Here is a 27,676-nt window from a genome sequence, read left to right as displayed (position 1 = left end):
CTGCATGAAATTATTATTTCGAACACACTGAATGCATCCGTAAACGTCAAATATGGCCGCCCATTGGACATTGAATTGTCAATGAATTTTATGAATTTAATATCGAAATATCTCGACTATATGAATTTAGCGAATATACGTTGTCACCTTAAAAAAATATTTTAGCGATCGGGTATAACAAAGAAATGAACGAAATTATTAAGATACAAAGATAAAGATTATATATGAACAGTCAGTGTTTCTATAAAATATTATTAATTAGACAGGGTTATAGGTAACTCTTCACTTTTGCACTATGCATATGGGGATTAAAATTATTGCAAATAGTCACCCCTATCACCTCTTAAATATATAGTATATTTCGTGACACCACGCAAATAGCTAACGAACATGACATGAGCTGAAATAAAAAAAAAAACACGTATGGTTAATGTATGTTATAGTACAGAAAAGAATGCGATTTTTTTCGGGTACAGTACCTCAATATAGTGAAACTTTATATTCCGTATACGATAAAGAATACTTTTATCCAGGAAATGAAGAAGCTTCCAAGGAGTCCCAAGGGACAACCGCAACTCAAAGATCAATACGCAATAAATTGCGGTCACAGCAGAAAGCTGTTATATATACATACATATATATTCGATATAACTATTTATTCAAACAAAGGAGAAATAAATCTAATATCTAAGTGCAAAATTAAATTAAACAAACCTAAAAAGTATTATTATCACTACATAGTACAAAACAAAGTCGCTTTTCTGTACCTAAATATATCCCTATGTATGCTCAAATCTTTAAAATATGCAACGGATTTTGATGCGGTTTTTAATATATAGAGTTATTCGAGAGGAAGGTATATAATATATGGAAAAAAATAGTAAAGAAACAATGATAATTTTAGAAGTTTGTAATGTCATGACATAAATAAACAAATTCTGTAGTATTATTAGCATCAGTATTGCACCCGTGCGAGGCCGGGGCGGGTCGCTAGTTATAAGTATAAAAGCCGATTGATTGTACAAAATAAACATTATATGTATACTATAATTTAACTTGGTGGTAGGGCTTAGTGCAAGCCCGTCTGGGTACCACCCAATCATCAGTTATTCTACCGCCAAACAATAGTGCTCAGTATTGTTGTGTTCCGGCTTGAAGGGTGACTGACACTACAGGACATAACAACTTAGTTCCCAAGGTTGGTAGCGCATTGACGATGTAAGGATTAGTTAATATTTCTTACAGCGTCATTGTCTATGGGTGATGGTGACCACATACCATCAGGTGACCCATATACTAGTCTACCGACTTATACCATAAAAATACTATAAATACCTAGGTGTAGTGTGTAAAACGAAAATGTAATCATGAAAATTTTCATTTCACTGGAGAACACTAGAAATTCGGAAACTAACAAACAAGCGAGTAATTGAAACTTGAACTTCTCGAAAACGTATTACGCGACTTTGCTAGCACCTTTCAACTTCATATATTACTGAGATTCAACGTGTTTAAAGCGTGGGATATACCTTTTCATATATTCCACATGGCTTTGTACTAAAGGTTTTAACTTTCAGCGCTGATGTGAGTAAAAATCCATTTATCGTGAGATGCATGCAATGAAAGTTTTTATAAGGTTATGTATAGTGTATACTTGTCCGAGTTGAATAGAGGCTTTCACGCTAGCTCGAATGTAATTAGAGCGCCTCTGCTTTCCCACGTAAGTGGGTTGTGCGGGCGACTCAAACATTGTTTGAAATAATGAAAGTGTCCAAAATTTTATAAATTTTCATTAGCGATACGTTTAGTGATTTATGTAGGTGAATTAATTTACATTAACCGCCTGGCCACGAGAAATTAGCTTACGCGAAATTTCGCGCGGTTCGAACGGCGAAGCGTAATGCGTAACATTGCTATACGTTTGTTTCATTCGCAAGACGAATATTCGCGTCCACGAATTTCCCGTGGCCAGGTGGTACGGATTGTGATTTACAATATTGTAAATGTAAAATAAACCATTCGGAACCGCTAGGAACGTGCTGGAACACGTGTGTCCTGACCGAAGTTTGCTGTTACGAACTCGTGCACGCGTGACGGAGTCTTCACATGTTTACTTTGTGTTTATCCTAAACTTCATACCCATGGCGGTGAAGGTAAACATCGTGAGGAAACCTACAAAAGTCTGATAAAAGTCTGATGAAACACTGTCCCATTTTTCCACCAACCCGCATTGAAATAATCTGCAAACCAACCCCTGCAAAATAGAATTAAAGCTGGTGAAAAATGTATGTTTATGATGTAATTTATTAGAGGGCTCATGTACAGGGTTTTATCTTACAAATTACTTAATGATCAAATTCAATGTTTTTGTAGTTTTCTAATTTAATTTTGTCTTTCAATAGAGAATATTTCTTAGTGAGAATGTTGTGGATAAAAACATTTTTTTAATTTTGTGATTTTTTTTAATAAAAATTTTCTTAACTGTTACGATACTTTTAATAATTACGCCAATATTATAACAAATATAATAAATTTAACAGAACCTTAAAATTTTGCGAATCAAAAAAATTTAATAAATTTAATTTTACATTAAATTCGTATTATTACGATTCGTTTGTACTGCATTAACAATGAAATTGTAAAGGAGACAGCCTACAATACACAGAATTCCATGTGCACATATTTTCCTCTCACAGCCCATGACATTTAAATAACCTAAAAATACCGACTTTTAAACGGAGCGAATGGTTATATATAATCGTTGTTTTAATTTTTATATAAAACGCGTAAGCTTAAACATCAAAACCCCACTAAAGTATGTGTTATTTTTAAATGTATTTCTAAAAACCAAATTTTGTACAACTTTAGATAAATATTGTACATTAATCAACACTAACATTGCATATATTATATCTGAATTATTTAATGTTTTATTAAATCTCTTTAACGTTTATTATTATTATTTTGGTTTGTTGTCCTTGCAAATATTGTCGAAAAGAGTTTTAGTATTATTTGATGTCCCCAATATCAATTAACGTGTAGCCCTACTTTATGGAAGGGTTTTGTGCAAGCTTGTCTGGGTTGGTACACCCACTCATCAAATATTATATTCGGGTTTTAAGGGTGAGTGAGCCAGTATTACTTCAGGTACTAGAGACATAATAACTTGGAGATGTAAGGAGTAATTAAAATATCCTGCAATAATATCTATGGGCGGTGGTGAACACTTACCAGCCTTCTAACTGTAAATATACCCCGTTCTTTTTTTACAGCTCTAGTTTCAAATTGAACTAATACTTTAAATATATTAAATAAAAAATATTTTTCAGACTGTTGAAGACCTAGAAGCTCATTGCAAGAAGTCTGGAATAGAGATAGTCACACGACAATCTTTCTTATCGGATCCCAGTGACGCTGTCCGCAATCTCCGAAGACAAGACGCAAGGGTGATCGTGGGTCTTTTCTACGTGGTCGCAGCCAGGCGCGTTCTCTGTGAAGTCTATAAGCACAAGCTGTATGGGAAATCCTACGTCTGGTTCTTTATTGGTAAGTAAGATTACACATTAATTTAAATTTAAAAGAATTAATTTGAGTATCGTTTGCGTCTGAAAGTCTTTTAGAATGGAAAGAATGTCGACCTTAATAGGTCTTCTGTAGTGCCTCTGGATGGATTGATCCTGAATACTTTTAAACGACTTCAGAAAAATAAAATTATTAAATTTGATTATATTATTCAAATGAAAAATTAAGCAAGCCGCTTGTAGTATCATCTAAAGATTTACAATTAACCGAAAATGGAGATAGATAATATTTATTTCTTTAAAATAAAACTAGTTATTACGGATTTTAATCGCGTATATTAATTATTTTGGAAAAATGTGGAACGCTTCACATTTTTGGGATGTCCAAAATAATTAATATACGCGATTAAAATCCGTAATAACTAGTTTTAATTAAATGTGTAATAATCGCGAAAATTTAAGACAGCTTTATTTCTTTTAATTCCTTATTTTTATACCAATAAAATAAATTTATTTAAAATAACAACCTAATATAGAAACGACTCAAAACTCTCTTGTAAAATGTATACATCATAAATTTAAATACCTCAAAATATATTGGCAAGCAAAAGTTACGTGTACGGTGTACGATGAAAACGTGATTGATATGCAAAAAGCTATTTCCGCATATTCCATTTTCCGCACTGAAAACCGATTTTATATCGTTGTATAGCAAATAACACTCTGATAATACGTTCCCCGCGAGACTGAAGGCAAACGCGGCTAATCCTTTTATATTAGATAGCGTGGCGTAGAAAAACTCAAGGGCGCCTTTATTTCTATTATTTCTGTATCAAAATAAACATTATTTTCTAACATTAGATATAAAAATGTTATATCATTCTCATTATTTTAATTCTTTACTGCAATTGTAAAAGGTAGTATGTAATATTATGTGTACTTTACAGCAGAGCTTACGGCAAAGAAGAAATATTCATTATTAAATTAGGCCATTTTCTGCATATTTTGATTACTATTCTTAGTTATTATTATTTCTACGTCTCCATTGGTTACAGTGTGATATTATTTATACGTATCGTATTATAAATGTATCAACCTGTCTTGTAAAAGAGGGAGGGGTCGATGTTTTAACCTACGAAAATTTGAGGTATAAAAAATAGCCCTTTTCCTTCCCTCCGTTCCAAATAAGCTTCAAACCAAATTTTATCAAATTCCGTTTACAACAAACACACCCTTACTGTTTACTGTGTTATTTTTGCATAAATAATAATTATTAGTAAATGAGCGTTGATGTAACGCGAAAATATTTTTAAAACGAAGTTTATTAACACACGCTACACTTCAGGTACTTCACACAAGTGAATGAGACCTAGGCGATATAAGTGAAAGACTACTCCAAGATACTTTCGTTATGATAGACACTAGTTAGTACTACTAGGTTTGATTCAACGTTCGGACGTCGTCGACTGAGGTTGTGTTGAATATTGCGATAAAATATTACGATTGATGATTTTAAACGACACCTGCTTGATAAACCGGTTTCGTTATCTCTGACGCGTAACATCTGCACTATTGGCTTTGTTTATCGGACACTTGTTTTGTTTAAGGATTGGTTTTTTGTTGTTGTGGAATAGATCTTTTTAGATCTTAATTTGTTATAGTTTAATATTTATTATTATATATAAATATTTTCGTTTGTTTTTATTGTTTTGTTGGTTGATGTTTTTCGTTTTCGGCGATGGACGTCGACACTGAGTTGTCGTTCGACGCCCTGGTTGGTAGAAAGCGGCCTTATGGGGGCCTTGCTATTTTTAACTCCGACTCTGACACGGAGACGGAGATGAGGTTGGATGCGAAGAGCAAGCCTGCGATTCGCGGCAAAACCGCGAAAGGACGGGGTAGTGGTCTCGCTCGGGCAAAGGCTGAGCTGAAAGCCAAGGCCAGCGAGGCCAGAGAGGAGGCTTTCGAGCGGTCCCTGCGTAGTCGGGCGTTTCGAAAGGACGCTCCACAGGTTGTCGTGGACTCCGAGGAATCCTCATCCTCGGATGTACACACCGAAGATCCCACGAAGATGGGAGCAGAGGAACTCCGGGCACAAGCTGGCCGAAGCGCAGCCCTAATTTTGGAGGTGGCCCAAAAGTCCACCAATTTAAAAGGAGGCTTTGCAAAGAGGCTGAAGGAGTCGGCGGCTGCACTACAGGGCATTGTAGACGCCTTAGCAGCTCGAACAGAAGCCGAGGAGACGCGAAAGCTCCGCGCCGATAATGGCCGCCTGCGCAGAGAGGTGGACAGTCTCAAGGCCGAGGTAAAGGCTCACCCCCGCGAGTTTGCGGAAATGCGGACCAAGGTGGCAGGGGCAAATGATGCTTCCGGCTCGGCACAGGATGCTCAAATGGAGAGATTTAAAGCCTCCATAATTTCTTCGGTCGGAGATATGATCAACGCACGGTTTGCCGTACTAGAGGAACGGTTGCCACCCGCAAAAATACATCGTCCTCCGTTAGCTGCGGATAAGAGGCGGGAGTTGGCGCAGCAGATTGCTACGCCCTACACGCAGGCTGTCCAGCCTGCTCCACCGCCGAAAGCTGCACCCGCGCCAAAGCGGGCTCCACCTGCTGTTCCGACGGCATCTATTGCTGGTCCCTCAGGCGTCCAGCCTACGTCGGAGATAATTCCGCCACAGATGGTCCAGGAGGTGTCCTGGTCCACTGTGGTTAAAAAGGGAAAGAAGGGAAAGCAGGCTCCCCTTCCGACTGTTGCAACCACCACAGTTGCGCCTACGGTGCCTAAGGCAGGACAAGCAACTAAGCCTAAGCTGTCCGCGCCTCGTACAGCTGCAGTGGTATTAACGCTGCAGCCGGAAGCAGAGCAGAAAGGCATCACGTATGCTCAGGTCTTGGAGCGCGCTGAGCAGAGCGTGAAACTCCAAGACCTTGGGATCAATGGTGGGCTCAAAGTTCGACGCTCAGCGACGGGGGCTAGAGTGTTGGAGCTGCCGAAAGCACAGACGGACCAGGCAGAGAAACTAGCCGACAAGCTCCGTACGGTGCTGGATGGAGTGGCCAACGTTGCTCGCCCCATAAGAAAGGTGGACATCAAGTTGACGGGGTTAAACGACTCCGTCACTAAAGATAAAATTATTACCGCAGTCGTTCGCGAGGGGAGTTGCCCCGCTGAAACGGTAAGGTGCGGGGAGATTTTTCGAGGACCCGGTTACATGGGTATGGTCTTCGTGTCCTGTCCAATAACTGCGGCAAAAAAGTTGGCTGACAACGGTCGTCTTTTAGTTGGGTGGAGCTCGGCCAGAGTGTATGTGCTGGAGCAGCGCCCTCTGCGCTGCTACAAGTGCATGGGTCTGAAGCGGTGGCCCGGGGGCAGGTCGTCCTGGCTGTGTCGCTTGACGTGGCGAACGCCTTCAATAGTCTCCCTTTCGAGACGATAAGGGAGGCACTCCGATAGCATGGGGTGCCGACCTATCTGAGGAGACTGCTGGAGGCGTACCTCCAGGACAGGGAGATCCTCTGGGCGGGGGTCGATGGGAGGCTCGTTCGGTATCGAGTGGGTTGCGGCGTTCCACAGGGGTCGGTCCTCGGCCCAATTCTATGGAACGTCGGTTTCGACTGGCTCCTGCGGGCTCCCGTCCTTCCCGAGATGGGGGTGTTGTGTTATGCTGACGACACTCTCGTCACGGCGATTGGACGGGACTTCCGGGAGGCGGCTCGCCTTGCCGAAGTCGGAACGGCTCTTACCGTGGACCGCATGGGAATGCTGGGCTTGAGGGTCTCCATATCCAAAACGGAGGCCCTCCTCTTTCATGGTCCACGGAAAGGACCCCCACGAGGGGCGAGTATCACCGTCCAAGGGACGGTGATCAAGGTGCAGGCCCAGATGAAGTATTTGGGCCTGAACCTGGACGGACGATGGAGCTTCGGGCAGCATATTGTTCATCTCGGCCCGAGGCTCATCAACGCCGCCGCCGCTCTTGGTCGCCTCCTTCCGAATGTGGGGGGGCCGGGGTCGCTATGCCGGCGTCTTTATTCCGGCGTAGTGAGGTCGATGGCGCTGTACGGTGCCCCGATCTGAGAAAAAAAAAAAAAAAAAAGTACTACTAGGTTTGTGCGAATGACAAAAATATTTGTTGTATTTAAACTACCACACACCAATCATTACTTAGATTAAAGGTACTAATTTAATTCGAAATTTAATAAAAGGAAATGTTATTCCAAATATATATATTTACTACCAAAAATTGACAGTTAACTTTTCCTGTCATTTAAGACATTTTATACTTAGTAGGTGTCGTATATCTTTTGTTTATTATTTGTACTACTTTTGTATTTCAAATTGGACCTAGTATAGATATTCTAGTTACGAGTTACGTTATTGTACGGTTAACGTACGCGTAACGTAACGATTTTCAATGGGTATTATATATTTCACATTCTTTATAATGAGTATAATATTGATAATTGCTTTTATTTGTCCGATATTTACGATTTTATGCAATAAAATAGCAAAATAAACGTATTAATCGACCTACATACGTTTTAATTAGCAGTTTCGCAATTAGCGATATAGTTCATGTCTCGAACATCAATAATGAGGTAATAATTATTGTACCGAAACACAAATGAATATTTGTTGAAGGTATTGAAATTCTGAAAGGGAAGATATTACATAGAATATTATTAAAAAACCGAGATTTTCTGTGTAGGTACCACCCACTCATCAGTTATTCTACCGCCAAATAACAGTACTCAGTATTGATGTGTTCCGGCTTGAAAGGTGAGTGAGCCAGTGTAACTACAGGCACAAGGGACATAGCGTCTTAGTTCCTAAGGTTGGTGGTGCATTGACGATGTAAGGAATAGTTAATATTTCTTACTATGGGTGATGGTGACCGCTTATCATCAGGTGGCACATATGCTCATTCGCCAAATTATACCATACAAAAAATAAAAAAAGGAGATGGCTCAGTGAATAAAACAATTCTTATCTTAAACTGAATTCTTATATGTTAAATAAGCGTTTATAATTAAACTGGTTCTCAGTGATTCTGACCAACGTTCCCCTGCCGAAAAGAGTTCAAGTAAGCTTTTTGGGTTGATAAAAAAACTTACGTTAATTTTTTTTACATATTCAGGTTTCCTCACGATGTTTTACTTTAGTTTCGAGCATGAAATTAATTTTAAACATAAATTTCACAAGAGTAAAATTACGAAGTTATTTCTAACTTGTTATCGCCTGCGGCTTTTCTCTCATTTTGGGGTGGTTAATAGGTGTTAAGTGTGGAGATATAACATGTATCCTTCTTTGAAGTTCAAGCAAGGTACGCAACAAATTTCATCAATTCCGATTCAGTTCAGCTGAGGAAGTACAACAGAGTTACAGACAAAGTTACTTTTGTGTATATAATATTAGTAGATTATATAAAGTTATTATACATAATATACCGTATACAGTCGAGACTAATAACTATGCAAGTATAATATTTTAATGATATTTTTCTTATTCCTTTTCAATAATAAGAGCTCGAGGAACAGGAACGGATATTGGAATAAATTGTGACCAATGGTTAAGTCAATAATAATTTAATAAAACGTAATAATAAATATTAGAGCAAATCACGTTTTAGCTATAAAGCAGTTAATATTCGATTCGACCAATTAATAACGTGGAAGGTCAACGAATGCTATCTGATATAAGTGATAATAACCAGGACCGACGCAATCATTAGATCCCCTTAATTTGATTGCGGTGGACGCGATCCGCTATATATTAATTGAACCTACAGACAATTAATATAATAGGATTACTTAAATATTTAACTTCAGCTTTTTGTTTATTGAAACACAAGCTTGTCATTCGCGGCTTTGAATTGTTAAATTTGAAATGTAAAATTTTAAAATGACTGATTGACATACAACGCAAAGGTAAACCAGTAAATCGAATGGGATGAAATTTTTGTCAAAAAAATACTTACATAACGTAGATGTATGTGTTAAATTGTAAAAAATCAGATAATATTTTATATAAACATTACTTGCTACTAGTTAACTAATATGTAATGTTTACGATGTGGTGTAGGATTCTTTTTTATTTGAAATCGTTATGATTTAACTAAGAATTGGTTTTGAAGAGGCGCTATAGACAAAAAAAAATAATATTTGAAAACAGACGTCGTCAGCTGCTAATGAAATTAAATCAAAACAAAACCCAATACGTTTCAAAACTATAATAAATCTGTTGAATAAACTCAAATTTTGGTGGGCGATTCACTAGATTGTTTTTTTTTTTGTTTTAGATTGAAAACAAAAAGCTTAAAAATGATAATTCTTTATTTTAAAATATCGAGATCCATATATGTACATTTTGAATAATATTATATTTTTACATCAATACTGTTCGCTTGACTTTATGTTGAATAGAATGAAAAACATATGTTTATTAGAAAAATATATTTAATCACAATCCAAGACAAGACAAATCCTAATTTTACGGTCGGGCGTAATCGGGTAAAAAAAACCAAACATATAACCGTATTAATAATATTAGCAAAATGACATTATTTCAAAGTGAAATTTTATTTTATATTTAATTAAACTCTTCATAATAAATGTTGTATAATTTATTTGAAATTATGCTTTTAAAAATAAAATGCAGAAAAATTTAATTAAACTTTATGTCTCCTTGACACATCTTGACCGGAGTTTCTCTCTGAGCAATGAATGTTCGTTCACAAAGAATGCTTTCTGCTGAAAACGTTTCCAGTCTGGCTATTAAGCTTATTAATATAATGAGCTACTAATGTCAATATTTGTATACCTTTCAAACTGTTTCTTGGTTCGAATCGACCGCTGAAAGAGTCTTCCTGCTGTCTTTTTTTCGTTACGAGTACGCACAGATTATCAAACAAAAGGCAGATAGAACAAATCATTAAAGTAATGCAATGAAAGCAAATACATGTGTAGTAATCAACAACTTTTAATATGTGAATACTTCATAAAAAAGTGCACTCTGACCAATTATTATAAAGATGCGTCGCTTTGCGCTTCCAGAATATGAAAACGAGTATTACCGGGATAGTTTTATCTGCGTTTCACATCTGCACAGCGGTCCGTGTCAGCCACACTTTTTTAATAAAGCAGACAGATCATTAAAATACTCTTGTTAACGTGGATACTGTTGAATTTATAAGTAAAAAATGAAACAAGCGCTGGTTGTAAAAAATGTTTCGTATCCTTTGTGAAATCAGATTGCTTTTAATTCACATACAAATTTCTTCAATATACACTGTCTATAAAACACACACATATGACGTATACGACGTTTCGTTCTTGCGGATCTGTCCAATAAGGTATTTAACGCACATTCGATTTTTAGCTTTCAATGCGAGTAAATCAAACACATCATTAAGTAAAAAATAAATAAACAGGGTAGTTAAACATGACGTCATTAGTGATTGTAATAAGACCTCTTGTAACATCGACCAATAAAAGGAGAGTTACTTATTTATCGTCGATTTAATAAAAAGTATATCTTAACAAGGAGGTCTTATTCGTTTGTTTAATTGCTGTCATCGATAGCTTATATAGTGACTTATGAGATCATTATTTTCAAATGGTTTTTTTTTTTCGAAAACGTAGATTTCTCTCTTTCCATCACCTGTGATTTGCCATTTGAAAGAAAGAGATAGTAAATTGTTTCACTGATCACCCCGTAAACAACATTTACTAATAAATCCGAAAATGTCTAATCTATACATCTCCAATGACCTACTGTTAGTTTATCTTTCTCCAATCTGTATGTCTGCTTCTTACCTTATCACGATCAAACCGTTGAACCGTTCATAATGAAATTGGACAGTAAGAAAATCTGGGATCTCGAATAGTATATCAAATTACGATATTTACGGAAAATATTTGAGGCTGGTAAAATCTTAATCTTGGGCTTTTGTGCCGCCCACGTATAACATATTCTTTCAGCAGTACCGGTTTGGATGGTAAGTGTGTTAGTTCCCAAGGTTGGTAGTGCATTGACAATGAAAGGAATGTTTGTAATAACCTCTTACCATCAGATAGTTCATTTGCCCATTCGATTATATTCTTTACATAGTATAAAACAAAGTCGCTTACCGCTGTCTGTCCCTATACAATATGTTTAAATCTTTAAAATTACGCAACGGATTTTGTTTCGGTTTTTTTTATTAGATAGAGTCAAAAAAATCCAAAAACATTAAAACTCATTTATTGATAAAATAAATAAGAATCAAAACCTGTATACCTGCATCATAGATTTTAAAGAATATGCAGTGCGGTTAATACAATCAGTGAATACAATTAACAAAAAAGTTTTTGTTCGCTATCCTTGGCATCGACCACATATTATAACTGTCTAACAGCGGCCAGTGTATCATAGAAAAAGAAGTGTTAAATGTAAGTAATACGGTAGTGATTCGATAGGAAGGGTTTTGTATATAATACATGGACAATATACTAAAAAAAACGCTGACAATTCTAGAATTGTCTAATGTGTAAATAAAGTGCGAAGCCGGGGCGGGTCGTTAGTATTCCACAAAAAAATAGAAATATTAAAGCGCCTTTGTAATAATAATAATTTATATTGTATACAATCAGCATTGATCTACCACAGGCCATGTCGTCAGCTTATCGTGCATTGCGTGTGCAAGGTCACGTGAAATCAATAAAGAGTTATTACTGCCACATTTCATAAAGTTCCATTTTATTTATATTACAGAGATAGTTATAAAATACTGTATAACTTAAATTGATGTCATGTTTAATCTGCATTAGAATTTATGAGTAATAAACACTTTTCGAATATTATATTTGTGTTATATTAAATGTGGAAATGTGGAACGCTTGTGTTATATTAGGTTATGTTTTAAGTATAAGCACACTCTTCTTTACGTCGATATAACAAGTTTATATATAAGTAGCATAAGTCCCCTTCCTTAAAGGCCGGCAACGCACCTGTAAGCCCCCCGGTGTTGCAGATGTGCATGGGCGGTGGTGATCACTTTCCATCAGGTTAGCCTATTGCTCGTTTGCCCCCTATAACATACGATTTTTACAGTGATTATGGGACGATAGTTGCACTTAGAAATTTGTTTATGATCTTATTTCAAAGAGCTCCAGCCGTAGATGTGCAAAATAAAGAGGATTCCTAATTGCAATTTACCAAAATTGTTACGATTTAACAAAAAAATAACTTTAAACAGTGGAAAAATATGTTACTGGCCGACTAGAAAGCAGCGCTACGGCTGTAAATGGAGGATGGAATAGGTGCGAACAGACGTTATCAGTTTACAATTCAACAAAAGCAAAAACTGTTACAGTTTTCGATATTTGTAAAAATCTGTTCAATAAACGCAAGTTTCGCGTCCTACCCACTAGTCTTGATTGAAGCCAAAATATTATTAATGCGAAAGTGTTTCGTCATTGTTTGTCAATGACGCTGGAATTAACAGATCTGAATGAAAGACTGAGATAGATTATGATCACAAATATAATATACTTTTAATTTGGAAGAAAATATACTAAACAACGTGTTGTGGCAGTTCCTATCATTAAAATAATAACGCACTCAAATACATAAAAGTAAAGTAAAGTAAAGTAACAGCCTGTACATTTCCCACTGCTGAGATAAGGCCTCCTCTTCCGTTAAGGAAAGGGTTTGGAACATATTCCACCACACTGTTCCAATGCGGGTTGGTGGAATGCACATGTGGCAGAATTTCGATGAAATTAGACAGATGCAGGTTTCCTCACGATGTTTTCCTTCACCGCCGAGCGCGAGATGAATTATAAACACAAATTAAGCACATATATATTGTGGTGTTGGGTTTGAGACCGCAATCATCGGTTAAGATGCACGCTTTCTATCCACTGGGCCATCTCAGCTCAAATACATGCATTTATATTTATAGCTTAAACAACGTCAGTGTTATTTCTGTTTATGGAATGTTTAAAATTATTGTGTAATTTATTTTGATAAGGATTAATATTGTGTGACATTTGAATAGCGTTAAAATTATATAAATGTGGTCACTGTGACAAATCCGCCGCAGAACATTTCAGTATATCACTTTTTGTTAACGTTCGCCACAAAGGCGACCAGACTAACTGTTTCTCTTTGGCTAAAGTGGAATAAAACCTATCTAAAAATAATCAACGATCTGACGGTTCACATGGTATTCCGATTTGAAGGGTGGGTGAGCTAGTGAGCCGGTTTAGCTACAGACAGAAAGACCACAACCAAAACTAAGACCATCTTAGTTTCCAAGATTGGTGGCGCATTGACGTAGGATATAGTAACCATTTGTCTATGGGCGACGGTGACCACTTGAGGTGGCTCACTTGCTTTATCCGCCTACCTATATCATACAGAAGTACTCATAATGTATTAAATACTTTAATATGAATTTAATAGAAAGAAACAAAAAAAATACATTTAAAAACGGTTTTGTTTCTAAACGATATTTGAATTAAAGGAATTTGAACTTATTAGGTATTAATTATGATCGAAGTTACCACAATTGTTTTTAAAACATACCTTTATTATTTTTCTGAACCAATTTTGGCCATTATATTAGACTCGGTAAGAGCACACAATGGTGTGTGAACAGACACAAGTGCCCCTTACTCACACATTTAAATGAGACAGCATTCGGAAACGACGGAGAGCAATCAGGGTCACAAATACGTGCTTGCTGGGGCAGGAACGGTAATGGAAGTTTCTTACTGCCATCAACAATGGTCTGTTCCTGAGAATATCATGATATAAAATCTATTAACTCTTATTAGTTGATTTATATGATAGCACTTGTATCCTTCTTTACATTAACCATTAAAGTAATTTCAGCGCCAAGAATAGTCGCACCTATGTGAAATATGGGAGATATCTATGATAAAAATATATATACTTCAATGTATATATTGCCTTTTAATTTTATATATTGAATAGCGGCCCTCTTAGGTTAATTTGATTGTTGATAAAGATTAATTACATGGATAAATGATGTTCCAGTATGAAGGGTTATTGAGCTCATCTAACATGCACATTAGATCTTAGTTCTTGATCCTAATGGTGCAATGGTGGTGGCCAATGTCTATGGGCAATAGTAGGTGAACCTCTGACGCTGAAACTTATATAAATTTTAATATCAGAGTCAGCGATCCCTCGACAATTGCACATTTCATTAGATTTTTTAATAGGGAATAATTTTCAAGGTTTAGTAAAATTTTTACGTACAAATGAAGAAAATAAAACACTTACTGATTGTATGTGTGTGTTTGTTTGTGTCTATGTATGCTCGTCCTATTTTAATGATATAAAATAAAATCTACTTTCTTGTTAATTCTTTTGAGTATAATCTGTCATCTATCAAGTAATCTCTGGTTACTTTAAATTTGATTTAATAATATATTAGTATGATTCGAAGTGCTTACTAGAGCACATTTGAATAGAGCATATTTTGATTTTAACTCCATAACATCAAAAAGAGCTTAAATTAAATAGTACTTGTAGTATCGTAAGTTTCAGAAATTACCAATTTTTATTTTATGTACGTGTTTGTAAAACTGTTAACACTTGATCGCACAACAGACATCCTTATTAAAACTCAGAAACGAACTTTGGGTAGCTCAATAAAATTTTCGTTAAAATTTAACTTGTGAAATCAGATCAACTCGAAATACGAGTGTGTACTACGAAATGGGAATTTCAAATTGCCATGTCTGAAATTGTACGTCGCTACTAAAAACTAATAGATTTTATTAAAACTCTGTACAAAAGCTATGACAGCTCGTAATCTGGGTCAACATATACGTTTAAAACGGAAAATAAAACGGTTTCAATGAAATAATCAAAAACAAAACGGGTCCATATCTAAACTTCACGCAAACGTTATAGCGGACGCCGTATGTTCAACATTGCTCGAATGGTTTAAAAATTGAAAATAAATCTAAGAGCATTAACTGACCTTTCATAAAAGTACAATATTTTGTGTCAGAAACATTATTTTAAAATTTAAAGACGTCCTTGTAATGTTACACTTGCATTCACAAGTTTAATAAAAAAAAAACACGCGACATCTACAATCTTTCTCAAATTAATTACAAAGCAAAAGTTTATAGAATAATTACAGAACAACATTTACTTAATTCCGGTATTAAATTATTCACGAGCAGAGATTCACGTTTCAAACTCGCAGATGTCTGCCCCGATGTATTTTATCTTTGACTCCGCAGTCGCACATAAAATGCGGCATCAATAACACGGTTTGTTTATTCATGTATCTCGTTCCGCTGAACGATCGTGACGGTTGTTATGATTGCTTTTGTTATAGATTCACGCGGATATTGATGCAATTTTCCTGCCGAAACGATTGATTTTAATTTCTGAAAGGGCAAAGATAGCATACATAGCAGATAGATTTTGAACGTATATATTAGTACCTATAGGTTTATTTCTGCTTATGTATTGATAAAGTGGAACCTATAGTTTTTTGATAAAATCCATAAATTAATACATAAATACATATATCTAGGGTAAAACGCTTTTTAGAGAGTAAATACCTAAGTATTTCGCGACTTTTGGCTAAAGTATCACACATAGAAAAAATCAGTGAATTATACCAAGTAGTAAAATATCCGATCGATGGAGTCAAAAAAGAAATCATTAAAATAATTATTACAATCTTATTCAATATAGATAACAAATGATTATTGAGAAAAATCGATTTTAAAAAAAAATTGAAATAATAACTAAGACCGGAAAAAAATACAGAAATAAGTTATATCATCTAAAATATTCGTATATTACATTTTATTTAAATAGGTATTTCTAAATTCACTGCTACAGATATTAAAAATCCAAGGATAATGCATTTAATTATCTCGGATCTTAAATCCTATTTCCAATTGTGATCATCAATCGACGTTCGAGCGATCCAATGCTCTAGAGAGCATTAGACAAATGACTAGCAAAGATTGAATGCAATTCGATGCATTTACGCAGTAAACTCACTTCCTATAAATTATTTTACAAACCTCTTACCTAAACCTATTACGTGTAAATAACGAGTCGAGATTGCTCAGGATCTACGTTCATCTTAATTGAAGATCAGAGTACAAATCCGGGCACAGCTTTGTGATTATGTATCACGGAGAAATAGCACTTAATCCAAAATATATCGTGAAGAAATCTACATTTTTCCTTTCAAATATAGAGCTGAAGTGGCATAGTGGTGAGAACGCGTGCTTCTAATCAATAAAGCGGGTTCAAGCCCAGGTCAATATCAGTGAATTTTTCATGATTGTTTTTTTTTTTATATTTGATCGAGTTCTCGAAGTAGGAGAAAAACATCATTAGGAAATCTATATGTATATAAATTAAATGAAATTCTGCTACGTGTGTATCCTCCAAACTGCATTCGACTGGCGTGGTAAACGAAGCCCCAAACCATAACCTTAAATGGAGAAGTAGGGCATTGGGATATTAACAGGCTCTTATAATTAAAATCTACTATTTCAATATCTGTCATACTTCGAAAAGCTTTAATTCTCTTTCCAAAAATAAGAAGTACCTTTGCAGTTATTAAATATTTTGAATGTTACCTATTTACCAACAAAAAATACATACAACACAAATACTATGGAAATGTATGTAATTACTTACCGTGTTTGTTACAAACGACATAAAAACTTGCGTCGGGGCGAAGTTAATACCTTACAGCCGAATGTTTATATCGTGATTTACGGCACCACGGTCACCGTAAAAACCCCATACATGACTAAGAAATTAAATGAATTGTTTATTTGCTCCAGTGCAGACATGCAAACAACTATTGATTGATTCGCGCTCTACCTAGTTTACTCTCTTAAAGCATGTGATTTAGTTTAAATACGCCTAATAAGAATTCACAAATAACAATATCCAGATGAATTTTCACGTAAAAATAGTTTGTAATTGAATCAAAACAATCATTTATTACTGCGATATATTAAAAATAAATCGTTCCCTAACACTAGAAATGCACAGACAAGACCGCGATATGTACGCACAGAAATACGGTAGCCTAAAAATCATACGAAAAATCGTGGGATATTAATAAATACTATGAACTGCCAAAGTCTATAATTGCAACATCAAATTGACTTCATTTTGACTTTTCTTAAAAATATAACGAAATAACTTCGGGAAGATTCATCGGCTACAATTTAATTCGTGACATTCAAGTTTCTTCTTCATCTCCATTCCTTATTTATTTGTCAACCGTTGCAAACGGTCGAGAACTAATACTATGTAAGATAATTTAAAATCAATACATGAACTATATACTTTTATGTTACAACATTAATTTTCAGTCATATACACTAATATTAGAAAACTGAATAAAACTAACTTCAAGGAAGACCTATATTAAAGCCTAACAACTGACGATCAATGTCCTCGTAACAGTACTTAATCAAATAATTCCTAGAGGTAGAGGTAGAGTTCGTATATTTTCTGACCTAATAAAATATAGATAAATTCTTACAAATTATCCTGGACGCTCAACAACAGACGAGAGTATTGACCTTATTAACTTATAAAGAATATGATTGATATCTGGAATAAGTCCTAGGATTGGAATATTATGTTATATATACATACAATATATATTTGCTAAATGGAAAACATTAAAATTACATCACAATGGAATTAAAATGACTTGTACTTTTGGTTACGTATGCATGATAAAATAATTCAAGGGTCTATTTGTAAAGTAAAATGTCTCCATGGGTTTGAGTTAATGCAGATTCCTACAAGGATCAACCCTTCGACATTTTCTCCGTCCCATTCCTATGAATTGCTTACCCTATCTTGTAACGAACACACATGTATTCATTGTACACGGATTAAGTCACAAAACATGTTATACAATAAGAAAAAATGTATACAATTTAATAAATAAATACTGTAAATATTCGTTTCGTATTATTTATTTTAAATAGTTCAAGTCTTAAACAGCTTTCAGTTTTGAGTCGTATTTTATTTGACAAATTACAAGAATCAATCAGTATTGCTAGTCTTATGTTAATGCAGACAAACATATGTTTGGAAATATATTGAGTTTTTTGAAATTGTGACACACACATTGTTAAGGGGACAAAAAGAAACTTATCTAGTCTGTCACTCGACTGCGTAGAGTCAGTGGCTCTTTTGTAATGCAATGTTTTCTGTTTCACAGGGGAAACCTAAACATCCGAACTATCTCTCTCGCTGAGTATAAAAAGTATTATGAGACGTTGTTTTACTTAAGGTTTAGGCTATTTAATATATTGATAAACGATCACGGAGTTTATATATGATAGCGAACCTTGGGATTGAAGCGATCGCCTCCGGATTATTTATGGCAAAAAATAAAAGTTCGTACGCTTACAACTGGATATTTTATATTCGGAAACGTAACCTAAGAGTTTTATTTTGATTTGAAGTGCAAAATGATTGTATTAATATTCTTAAATTGAGTAATAAATATATATAACATATATTCAATGTTTGGAAAAGGAACAATACAGAATAATTTCATTGCATAAAAAACTACATTACTTTTAAATGCATTGGAATCGACTTCGACCTCGAAACCTTGATACGCTAGGAAATACAAAATTATAAGTAACCTAATTGTTTACAAATGGCTTATTAAAAATTCAATTTAAAATAAATACTATTCACAATCTCTCTAAACACACAAGAACACGTAAACCCTGTCCGTCCCTATATATGCTTAGATCTTATTATTCAATTACTCAATGGATTTTGATGTGTTTTTTTTAATAGATAGAGTGATTCGAGAGGAAAGTTTATGTGTGTAATACATGGAAAATATAGTAAAGAAACAAGAAAAAATCTGTAGTATATTTAGTATCAGCATTGCCCGTGCGAAGACGGGGCGGGTCGCTACTCTAGTAGGACTACTTATATCTAAGTAGTCTTGATAGTCACGTCTGTCGGTGAAATGATACAGAGATATCAGTTCCAATAGAAAAAAATACGTAGTCATCCGAACATGCTATACATTATGTGATGAATAACATAAGTGAAACAGGAATAGCTATAATACGATGCTTAAGGCCACGTTGCTCATATAGAGCCCCTCCATAAGCTGGTTGCAAGTCGATTCAAGTCAACAACCATGTGTGCAGTAAGGCAATCTGCCGTAAGTAATAACGACAGCGCTTTTAACAAGAGGCAGACGGTTAAACGATTCTTTGTATTATTGTTCTGGAGTATAGTCTGTGTAATTATAGGTTCTAACTACTAAGGATCTATACTCAGAAATGTTACAATAAATCCTAGTTTCAAAAAATAGTAGAGCGTGTATAATATATGATCCTCATCTTTTAAAGTCATTTCTTAAAACGTTTTTAAAAATACTTGTATATAGTCAGCATTACATTGTCCAACCTTTGGATTTAATGGCTAACAAATGAATGTTTAATTTATAAATATTTTTAATTTTTACTATTTTTATTAAGAATGAAATAAATCAAGTATGTCTCAAGATTTTACTTCACGACGTAAGGAATGGTTATTGACTGGTGGTGATGAATATTTCTTATTGCGACATTGTATCGGCAATATGTGCAATCCATTTGTTAGTCTAGTCCAGTATATTATAGAATGTATTTAGTTATAAAAATATCAATTATTTACAAAACAAGTGACTAAAGCATATTTTCATACGCACTTTTATTTAAAATCAAAATTTTTGATACCAACAAAGAATATATGTTTCATTTAAAAAAAATCGGATCGAAAGACAAATAAGTGAAAAAGAAAACATTTGTTACGGCAATTTCCTCTTATTGAGTGGAACAAATACAATAGTCGCTTTGAACTCAAAGAATTCTACACGGTTGCGCTCCACACTCGTCAATTGCAATGCGACGTGGACAATGGTATCAGCGCCTTGCCGAACTGCGTTATACATATGTGACCTTTTAACGTATACTTTTATAAATACTAGCCTACCGATCACACGGGTATTTAATACACAACTTTACAATTGAAGATCAGATGTCTGTGAACACGATTAATAGAAATTATCGTGTTCTTTCGTCTAAGAAATGTTGTAGTTCTCCATTTTCCTCTAAAAATGTACACATAAAACTTCCTCATTCATTCATTCATTCATTTCATCATTCTGTTGAATAATGAAAACTATATTGAAATTCGTGGCATAGCTTATAAGATAATTATATGTACAGAAAACATATATACAGAAAGCTACATTGTTCGATAGTCGTAGGGATGGTTTATAGAAGTTACTGATTAATTCCTATATTATATCGATGATGGGTTTCTTTTTACTATAAAACAGTTTCAAGTCGTTCATACAAAATGATACCTTGAAAAGGATTTTCTTTAAATTTTCTACAACAATTGGGACTCGTATGATGTAACCACCAGCTTCTCAACTTCATCAGATATATATAGATTTCCCAATAAAATATACTAAATAAAATGTAATCATTTTATTATATATAATGAGTATCGCATCGCACTATAATAGTTCTAAGACAAAAAATGCCAATTTTATAATTTTGGTGTGTACAAGTACACGACGTGTCACCAAATTTATACTACTTTACTAGTGTGCATTGTATGTATGTTGGTAGCCAATTGTCAGCTGGTATTTTTTCCGATATATCCTCCGTTATTACAGTGTATCTACTTATATAATAATCAAAGAATATTTACCTCATAAATTTAATATCAAAATAGACAAATTCAAGGAATACAATTAAGATGCCAATACATTTCAGAGGGAAAAGATAATGTGACTGTCGAAATGGATTCGGTGGCGTACTTTTTTTAACGCCTAGTCCACAGATAAATATTAACACTTTGTAGTATGGATACAACAGCCCAATATGTATATTTTTGTATTTTTTAAATTATTAAATAGAGAGAAATAATCACAGACAAACATTTTTTTAAATTCCTTTCTATAACATTATAATGATAGGAAAATTCGCTAATATTTTCTACAATGAAAAACCGATTAAATTACGCGGAAAATTTAGTCTTGTAATAAATTTTCCATTACAAGCTGACACTAATACTTTATAAGTAAATTGTGTTTTATAATTGACCGAATATTAACAATAGCTCAAATTGAAAGCCCAGATGTTAACAAGTAAAATAAATGTTCTTGATAATTTTAACTGAACTTTGTTTGTTCATCATAATTGAGGATCGAGTCAAACATCCCCAGAGCGTTCCGTGTATATTCTCCTTTGTTAATTAAACAGTATTTACAAGATTTAACAGGACCGATGAAAACAATTTTTAAGATATTTTTTAAAAAAAGAATATATTTTTTCAATACAGACTCTTTTAATTTACTAAGATACTGGCAGCTACGCGATTTAAACTGCTGCTTAAGCTCATGAACACAACACAACACAATGAAAAAAATAAGGTATAAGAGACAGCAATAACAATATTCAACCAATCACAGCGGTTGAATTCCTGCAGCTGGTGTGCGCGCATGAAGCACGAGTGTCAAAAACAAAACCTAATTGTTATTAGCATGACCGGTTAGCTATAAGAAATAAGAAACAAATTCCAACCGCATCGGAAATTTTATTCTTAATTCTTATTTATTATTTTTGAATTATGAATTGATTAACAGTGCTGCCATCGCTGGATTCCGCTATTTCTTAGTAATGGGCTTTACACTCATGTTTTCATCCTATTTACATATGCATAAAAAAGGAAAGTATATATTTTTTTATTTTGGTTTTTATAAGTGAACAGGCAAATATATTCGGCCAACTTTATTGTCTTTAAATTTATATTTGACATATGTATTATTTATCTTCTATTAAAGATTATGTTTTATTTTCAAAATTGGTAGTTCTTGATTATAGGTCGTTAATAAAAGAAACTCTTTAATTTTACTATCGAATTCCACATTGCGGAAACATATAAAGATTTTATGTTTACTTGCAAAAAAAAAAACGATGTTACATTTGTGCGATAGGTTTGGCGTGTAAAAATCTCCATTTTAAAATAGTTTGATTTGATTTTACCAGCATAAATTAAAATAGTTTAAAAAATAAAGGTTTATTTAAAATTCCAATCACTTCATCATCTATAAAACTATATTGCTTACCTATTAAATTACCCTATTATTATATACAAATTGTATGTTTTTCATCAATACTTATTTTTATACCAAAATAATATATACTATATATACCTACCAGTGGGTAGCCAAAATTATTTCATCTTTCTTCCCACAACGCCATATTTTTGGACAGATTTAAAAAATTCTGATCAGATTGCCTTAACCGTCAGAGCTATTATGATCCACTATAGAAAAAACATTTGGAAGTAATTTTGATTTGGAGATCATAACCACAATGACGGGGCTTGAATGTTTGATCATAAAATAAATTTAAAAACACTTAAAATTATTTATCTTAAAGGCTACCCAAAACAAACATTCATTATTAAAGCGTTAAATTTAAAAACCGTAATAGGAATTATTAGTCTCGACTTTTAACTAGAATAAGGCACGTTCAATTAACATGGTACATGGATTAGCTTAACGAAACGCCAATTTGGTTACGGAAGAGCAAAGCCTGTTCTCCGATAACTGGCCGTACGAGGTGTTCTAGGATGCCCACAAAATTTACTTCCAGTATTTGGAAATCTAATCTACAAATGGCTAAATCTGTGGTGAAATAAATTGCGATACATTTTAAAATTGTATACACGTATACTCATTAATGTAATATATTCAGATATTTGAATAATGCCCGCTAACTATTTAATTTTTTTTTTATGTCCCGTACCAAGAATATTTTAAGAAATAATAGATGAAATAGTAGATTTACATGGTAGTAAAGCTGTAGAAGCCTTTCTGCTTAGGGTGGCAATATATTCTTCCAACGCATAGCAATTCTTATTATTATTTATTTATATATATATATATATTTCGGTTTAAAGCGTGAGTCAGCCAATAAAACTGAAATATAAAGGACAGCTCCCAAGGATGGCGGCATATTAGTGATATAAGGAGCGGTTAAATCTTTATAACCATCATAAGGGTTATCATCAGAGATGACCTCTTAGATGACCCGTTTGCCCGCCGCATTCCTATGCCATAAATATTATATACCTATATATCTTCAAGCCAGCTATATTAACTAAACAAAGACTCAACCCAATAAATAAGAACAAAAGCTTTTTTTTATATACCAGATATTGTATCAATTTTTCAGCATTTCTTTACAAAATAAATAACATTAAGTCATTCGTGATAATAACAAAACATTTATTTTACAGAATAAATAAATCGTTCGTTCGTTCGTCGAAATAAACATATTTTCGTTTCTTGCGCTTCCATTGAATAAAGCAAGCTATTTTTCCATTCCGTCGCTGAAGTAACGCGATTAATAATACATTAATCTTCAGCAGCTATTCTTTGCCGTATCTCCTCACATTTTATTGAAATCAAATTGAATGGCAAATACTTATTCTAAAATTCTTATGTAGGAGACGAACCATGTACCTAATTTATTTTCTTAATAATCTCTTTATTTTCTTTTCATATGTGCAAGTATATAATTCATATATTATGCTAAACTCGAGCTTTTTGGACAGATGTGTCGCACTTTGGACTCGATTGGTTTGAAAACTGTAGAGCTCATGGTTTAGCACCGATTTTATGTCCTTGAGGGATAAGAATGTAACACCAACAACATCCCCTCTCTGAGCACACCCTTTTTTTACGCTGGAATAACGCTTTACGCGCTTCCCCCACGTGATGGAAAGTGGGGGGGGGTGGCACTCCCCGGTTTCCTGAACGCCTAGTGGGCCCAGGTCCACCGGGTTTACCCACTAAAAAACCAGCGGTACCCTCTCCGTCTTTCGGCGGGCGCCACGGGATCGCTTACGCATGCTACCGTGACGCCCTGACGCTCTCTGAGCACACTCTGATCCAAAGTCATTGATTCTTATTAATGTACCCTCGAAGTTATGTCCTAAAAATATCTGACCTTAAGATACACTCGACTGCTTTTATTGTATAATAATTGCATTTATTCCTCAAGATTTTTGTATACAATTTTGTAGACGTCGATCTGAATCGAAGGATAATAAATTATATATAACTTAAGTGTTAATTAAAAAAAAACAAAAATATTTCCAAAAAATATTATTAAATATTTAATTTATTTACATCTTTAGTCATGGGTATTAATTAAATTACACCCGCGTTGGGCATTCCACATTCTGATCACAACTAAGCCCCTTAGTTTCTAAGTTCGTGCGTAATATATCAAATTTATGAACATGGTACAAAGACGCAGTCAAAGGTATATAAATAAGGCATTTCTCACACTGCGCTTAAACTGAAATCACGTTTCAAATTAAAGTAATAACTGAATTATTGTAGATAAATCATATGTTCTTGCAATTGTATGATATATTATATAATCAAAAGTATTATATTCATTTTCTTCTAAAAATCAGTGTGTTTTAAGGCATCATTACATATTGTTAATTCTAATTAAATACATCACACGCTTAAATTCATAAGTTAAACGTCAAAATTGTGTTAAAAATAATGTAGTTTCGTCATCGTGAAAACTTACCGTGTTAAATGTATGTATAATCTATTAAAAAAATTCCATTGAAACAATATACTAGAACGAAAACAAATTGGTATGCTAGATTGTATTGTCACTAGTACGTGTGCGTGAAATTATAGCTCAATCGATTGGCAAAAACTGGTTTAAAACTCAACTGCGAGATTTGATCCACAAATTCAAAAGCTTACAAAAATAGATCTATGTTGAAAGAGTTTTTATGTAGTTTTTACCGAGCAGCCACCATGTGATATGATATCATATCTATCTTGCTTATTTTAACTTCTAATTGGAGAGAAAGATTATATTTTCATTTGTTTGTTTTTTTTATATGAAATTATTCCCGTCAATTATTACCTACAATATTTTTGAAAAAAGAACATGTAATACACGCTTCACAACGTCAATAAGGACTATATTCGATATATAGACTAAAGTGGGTTAACCACTGCGAAGCGCTACTTAGTTAATATGTATAAAAAGATCATAATCAAAATATTATATTTTATTCAAGTAAGCTCTTACAAGCACTTATAAATCGTAATTATAAAGTTACCCTTTTTCAACATTTAAAAATACACTCATGTTAATTAAATACAATATGTCAATACATCAATGTAATGAAACTTCTGTTAAAGGTTTTACGTGTAATGTTTTACTATATTTTTCAGATACTTATTACAAAAACGAACCCTTAAAAGTAAAGTAAGTAGTAAAGTATACATAATATAAATAACTACCTACATCCCGACTGTGCGGATGAAATAGGAATTGTGTTTACTTCCCGATCCCAGCGTTCTTTCCGGGGTCCAAGCTAAACTATCCGAGGACTTCCTCATAAAAATTAAATCAATATTAGCCTAACCGTTTAGGCGCGAATACATACACAAGCACACATTGATTCATATTTATATAAATATATCAAGACCATATGAGCTACATGCGAATGAATGTGATATATGTATTAATTGTGTTCATTTATCGTTAACCTTAATTTACATACGCTCCGCGTATAACAATGACAAGATTTGTTTGCTACCTACGTGCTTCACAGTTCTCATAGGAAATTGTTTGTAAGACAGTCTTCAATTATTATTAGTAAAGTCATTTTACAATAGTATCTAACGCAATTAAATCTCAATGGAAATTGATAAAGAAGAGCAGACATGGCCCAATGGGTAGAATGCGTGCATCTTAACCGATGTTTGATTGTTCAAACCCAGGCTAGCAAGAATTATAAACACAAATTAAGCACATGAATATTCATGTGCTTAATTTGTGTTTATAATTCTTATCGTGCTCGACGGTGAAGGAAAACATCGTGAGGAAACCTGCATATGTCTAATTTCAATTCTGCTACATGTATATTCCACTGAAATAAACACTTCTCAAAGGGAGACGAGGCCTTAGCCCAGCCGTGGGAAATATACAAGATATTGTTGTTGTTGTTATTTGTTGGAAAGTGAAAGCCGTACAAACTATACCCATAATAATCTCATCAAATTAAGTCATTGCTAACTAACTATTCCCTAGCTTAAAGGTTATCTAGCTATCACAAACTCACTTTTACATTACCACAGAAAGCAGTTATACTCAAAACATGCATAATATCTTATTAAATCGTAAACATAACACGTGAGCATTGAAAATGTAAAATTAGTATATAATAATATTACAAATCAACTCAAATAACTTTTTTCATTACACTTTCTTATTGAAACCGGCTAAAGAAACTCAACGGGTCTTTTTTTGTCAAATTTCTTAAATGTACAAAGTAATGGCCTGTAAATTTTCCACTGCTGGGCTAGGTCTCCTCTACCACTAAGTAGAGGGTTTGAAACATATTCCACCAAGCTGTTCCAATGCGGGTTGGAGGAATGCACATGAGGCAGAATTTCGATGAAATTAGACACATGCAGGTTTCCTCGCGATGTTTTCCTTCCCCGCCGAGCATGAGATGAATTATAAATACAAATTAAGCACACATATATAGTGGTGCTTGCCTGGGTTTGAACCCGAAATCATCGGTTAAGATGCACGCGTTCTAACCACTGGGCCATCTCAGCTATTGTATATGAATAGAAACAGTAGCTTCTGTGCGATCCCTATCAAGTAAAAAAGAAGGAATATTTGTTATAGTTAGTTATTACAGTTCTGCAATAATTCTGTTCACGCTATAATTCTTTTCATATTTAATGGACCTTTATATACGGGAGCTTTTAGTCGTGACTGAAAAACTAAAGCGAAGTAATCAAGCGATAAATGTCCGTCCACTAACCAAGACGTCTTTCCTGTGAAAGCATTTAATTTAATTACGCTGCATCATTGCGCAATCAACGACTCAGAACATCTACCTACATATGCAGGTTGCCTCACGATTTTCTACTAATTATTGTGTTTAGTAAACATTTCAGTGTAAGCACATTATGCGAATGTATGAGAATCTTCATTTTACGATTTGAAACTGACTACCGTCAGGAC

At 34.2% G+C, this 27,676-nt stretch overlaps 1 protein-coding gene across 1 annotated transcript in view; it reads left to right on the top strand.

The window, feature by feature from the left end:
• The window catches only part of LOC124538931 (gamma-aminobutyric acid type B receptor subunit 1), an 88,498-nt gene that overhangs the window by 25,946 nt on the left and 34,876 nt on the right, over positions 1–27,676 (top strand). The window contains exon 4 of the mRNA XM_047116207.1: positions 3,330–3,546. Within this exon, the coding sequence (XP_046972163.1) occupies positions 3,330–3,546 (217 nt within the window). The remainder of the gene's footprint in view (positions 1–3,329; positions 3,547–27,676) is intronic.

This window comes from Vanessa cardui, chromosome 2 (genome assembly GCF_905220365.1).
Source record: "Vanessa cardui chromosome 2, ilVanCard2.1, whole genome shotgun sequence".
NCBI classification, from domain to species: domain Eukaryota; kingdom Metazoa; phylum Arthropoda; class Insecta; order Lepidoptera; family Nymphalidae; genus Vanessa; species Vanessa cardui.
Note: the sequence above shows the minus strand (reverse complement) of the source record. Positions and strands in the feature narration are given on the sequence as shown.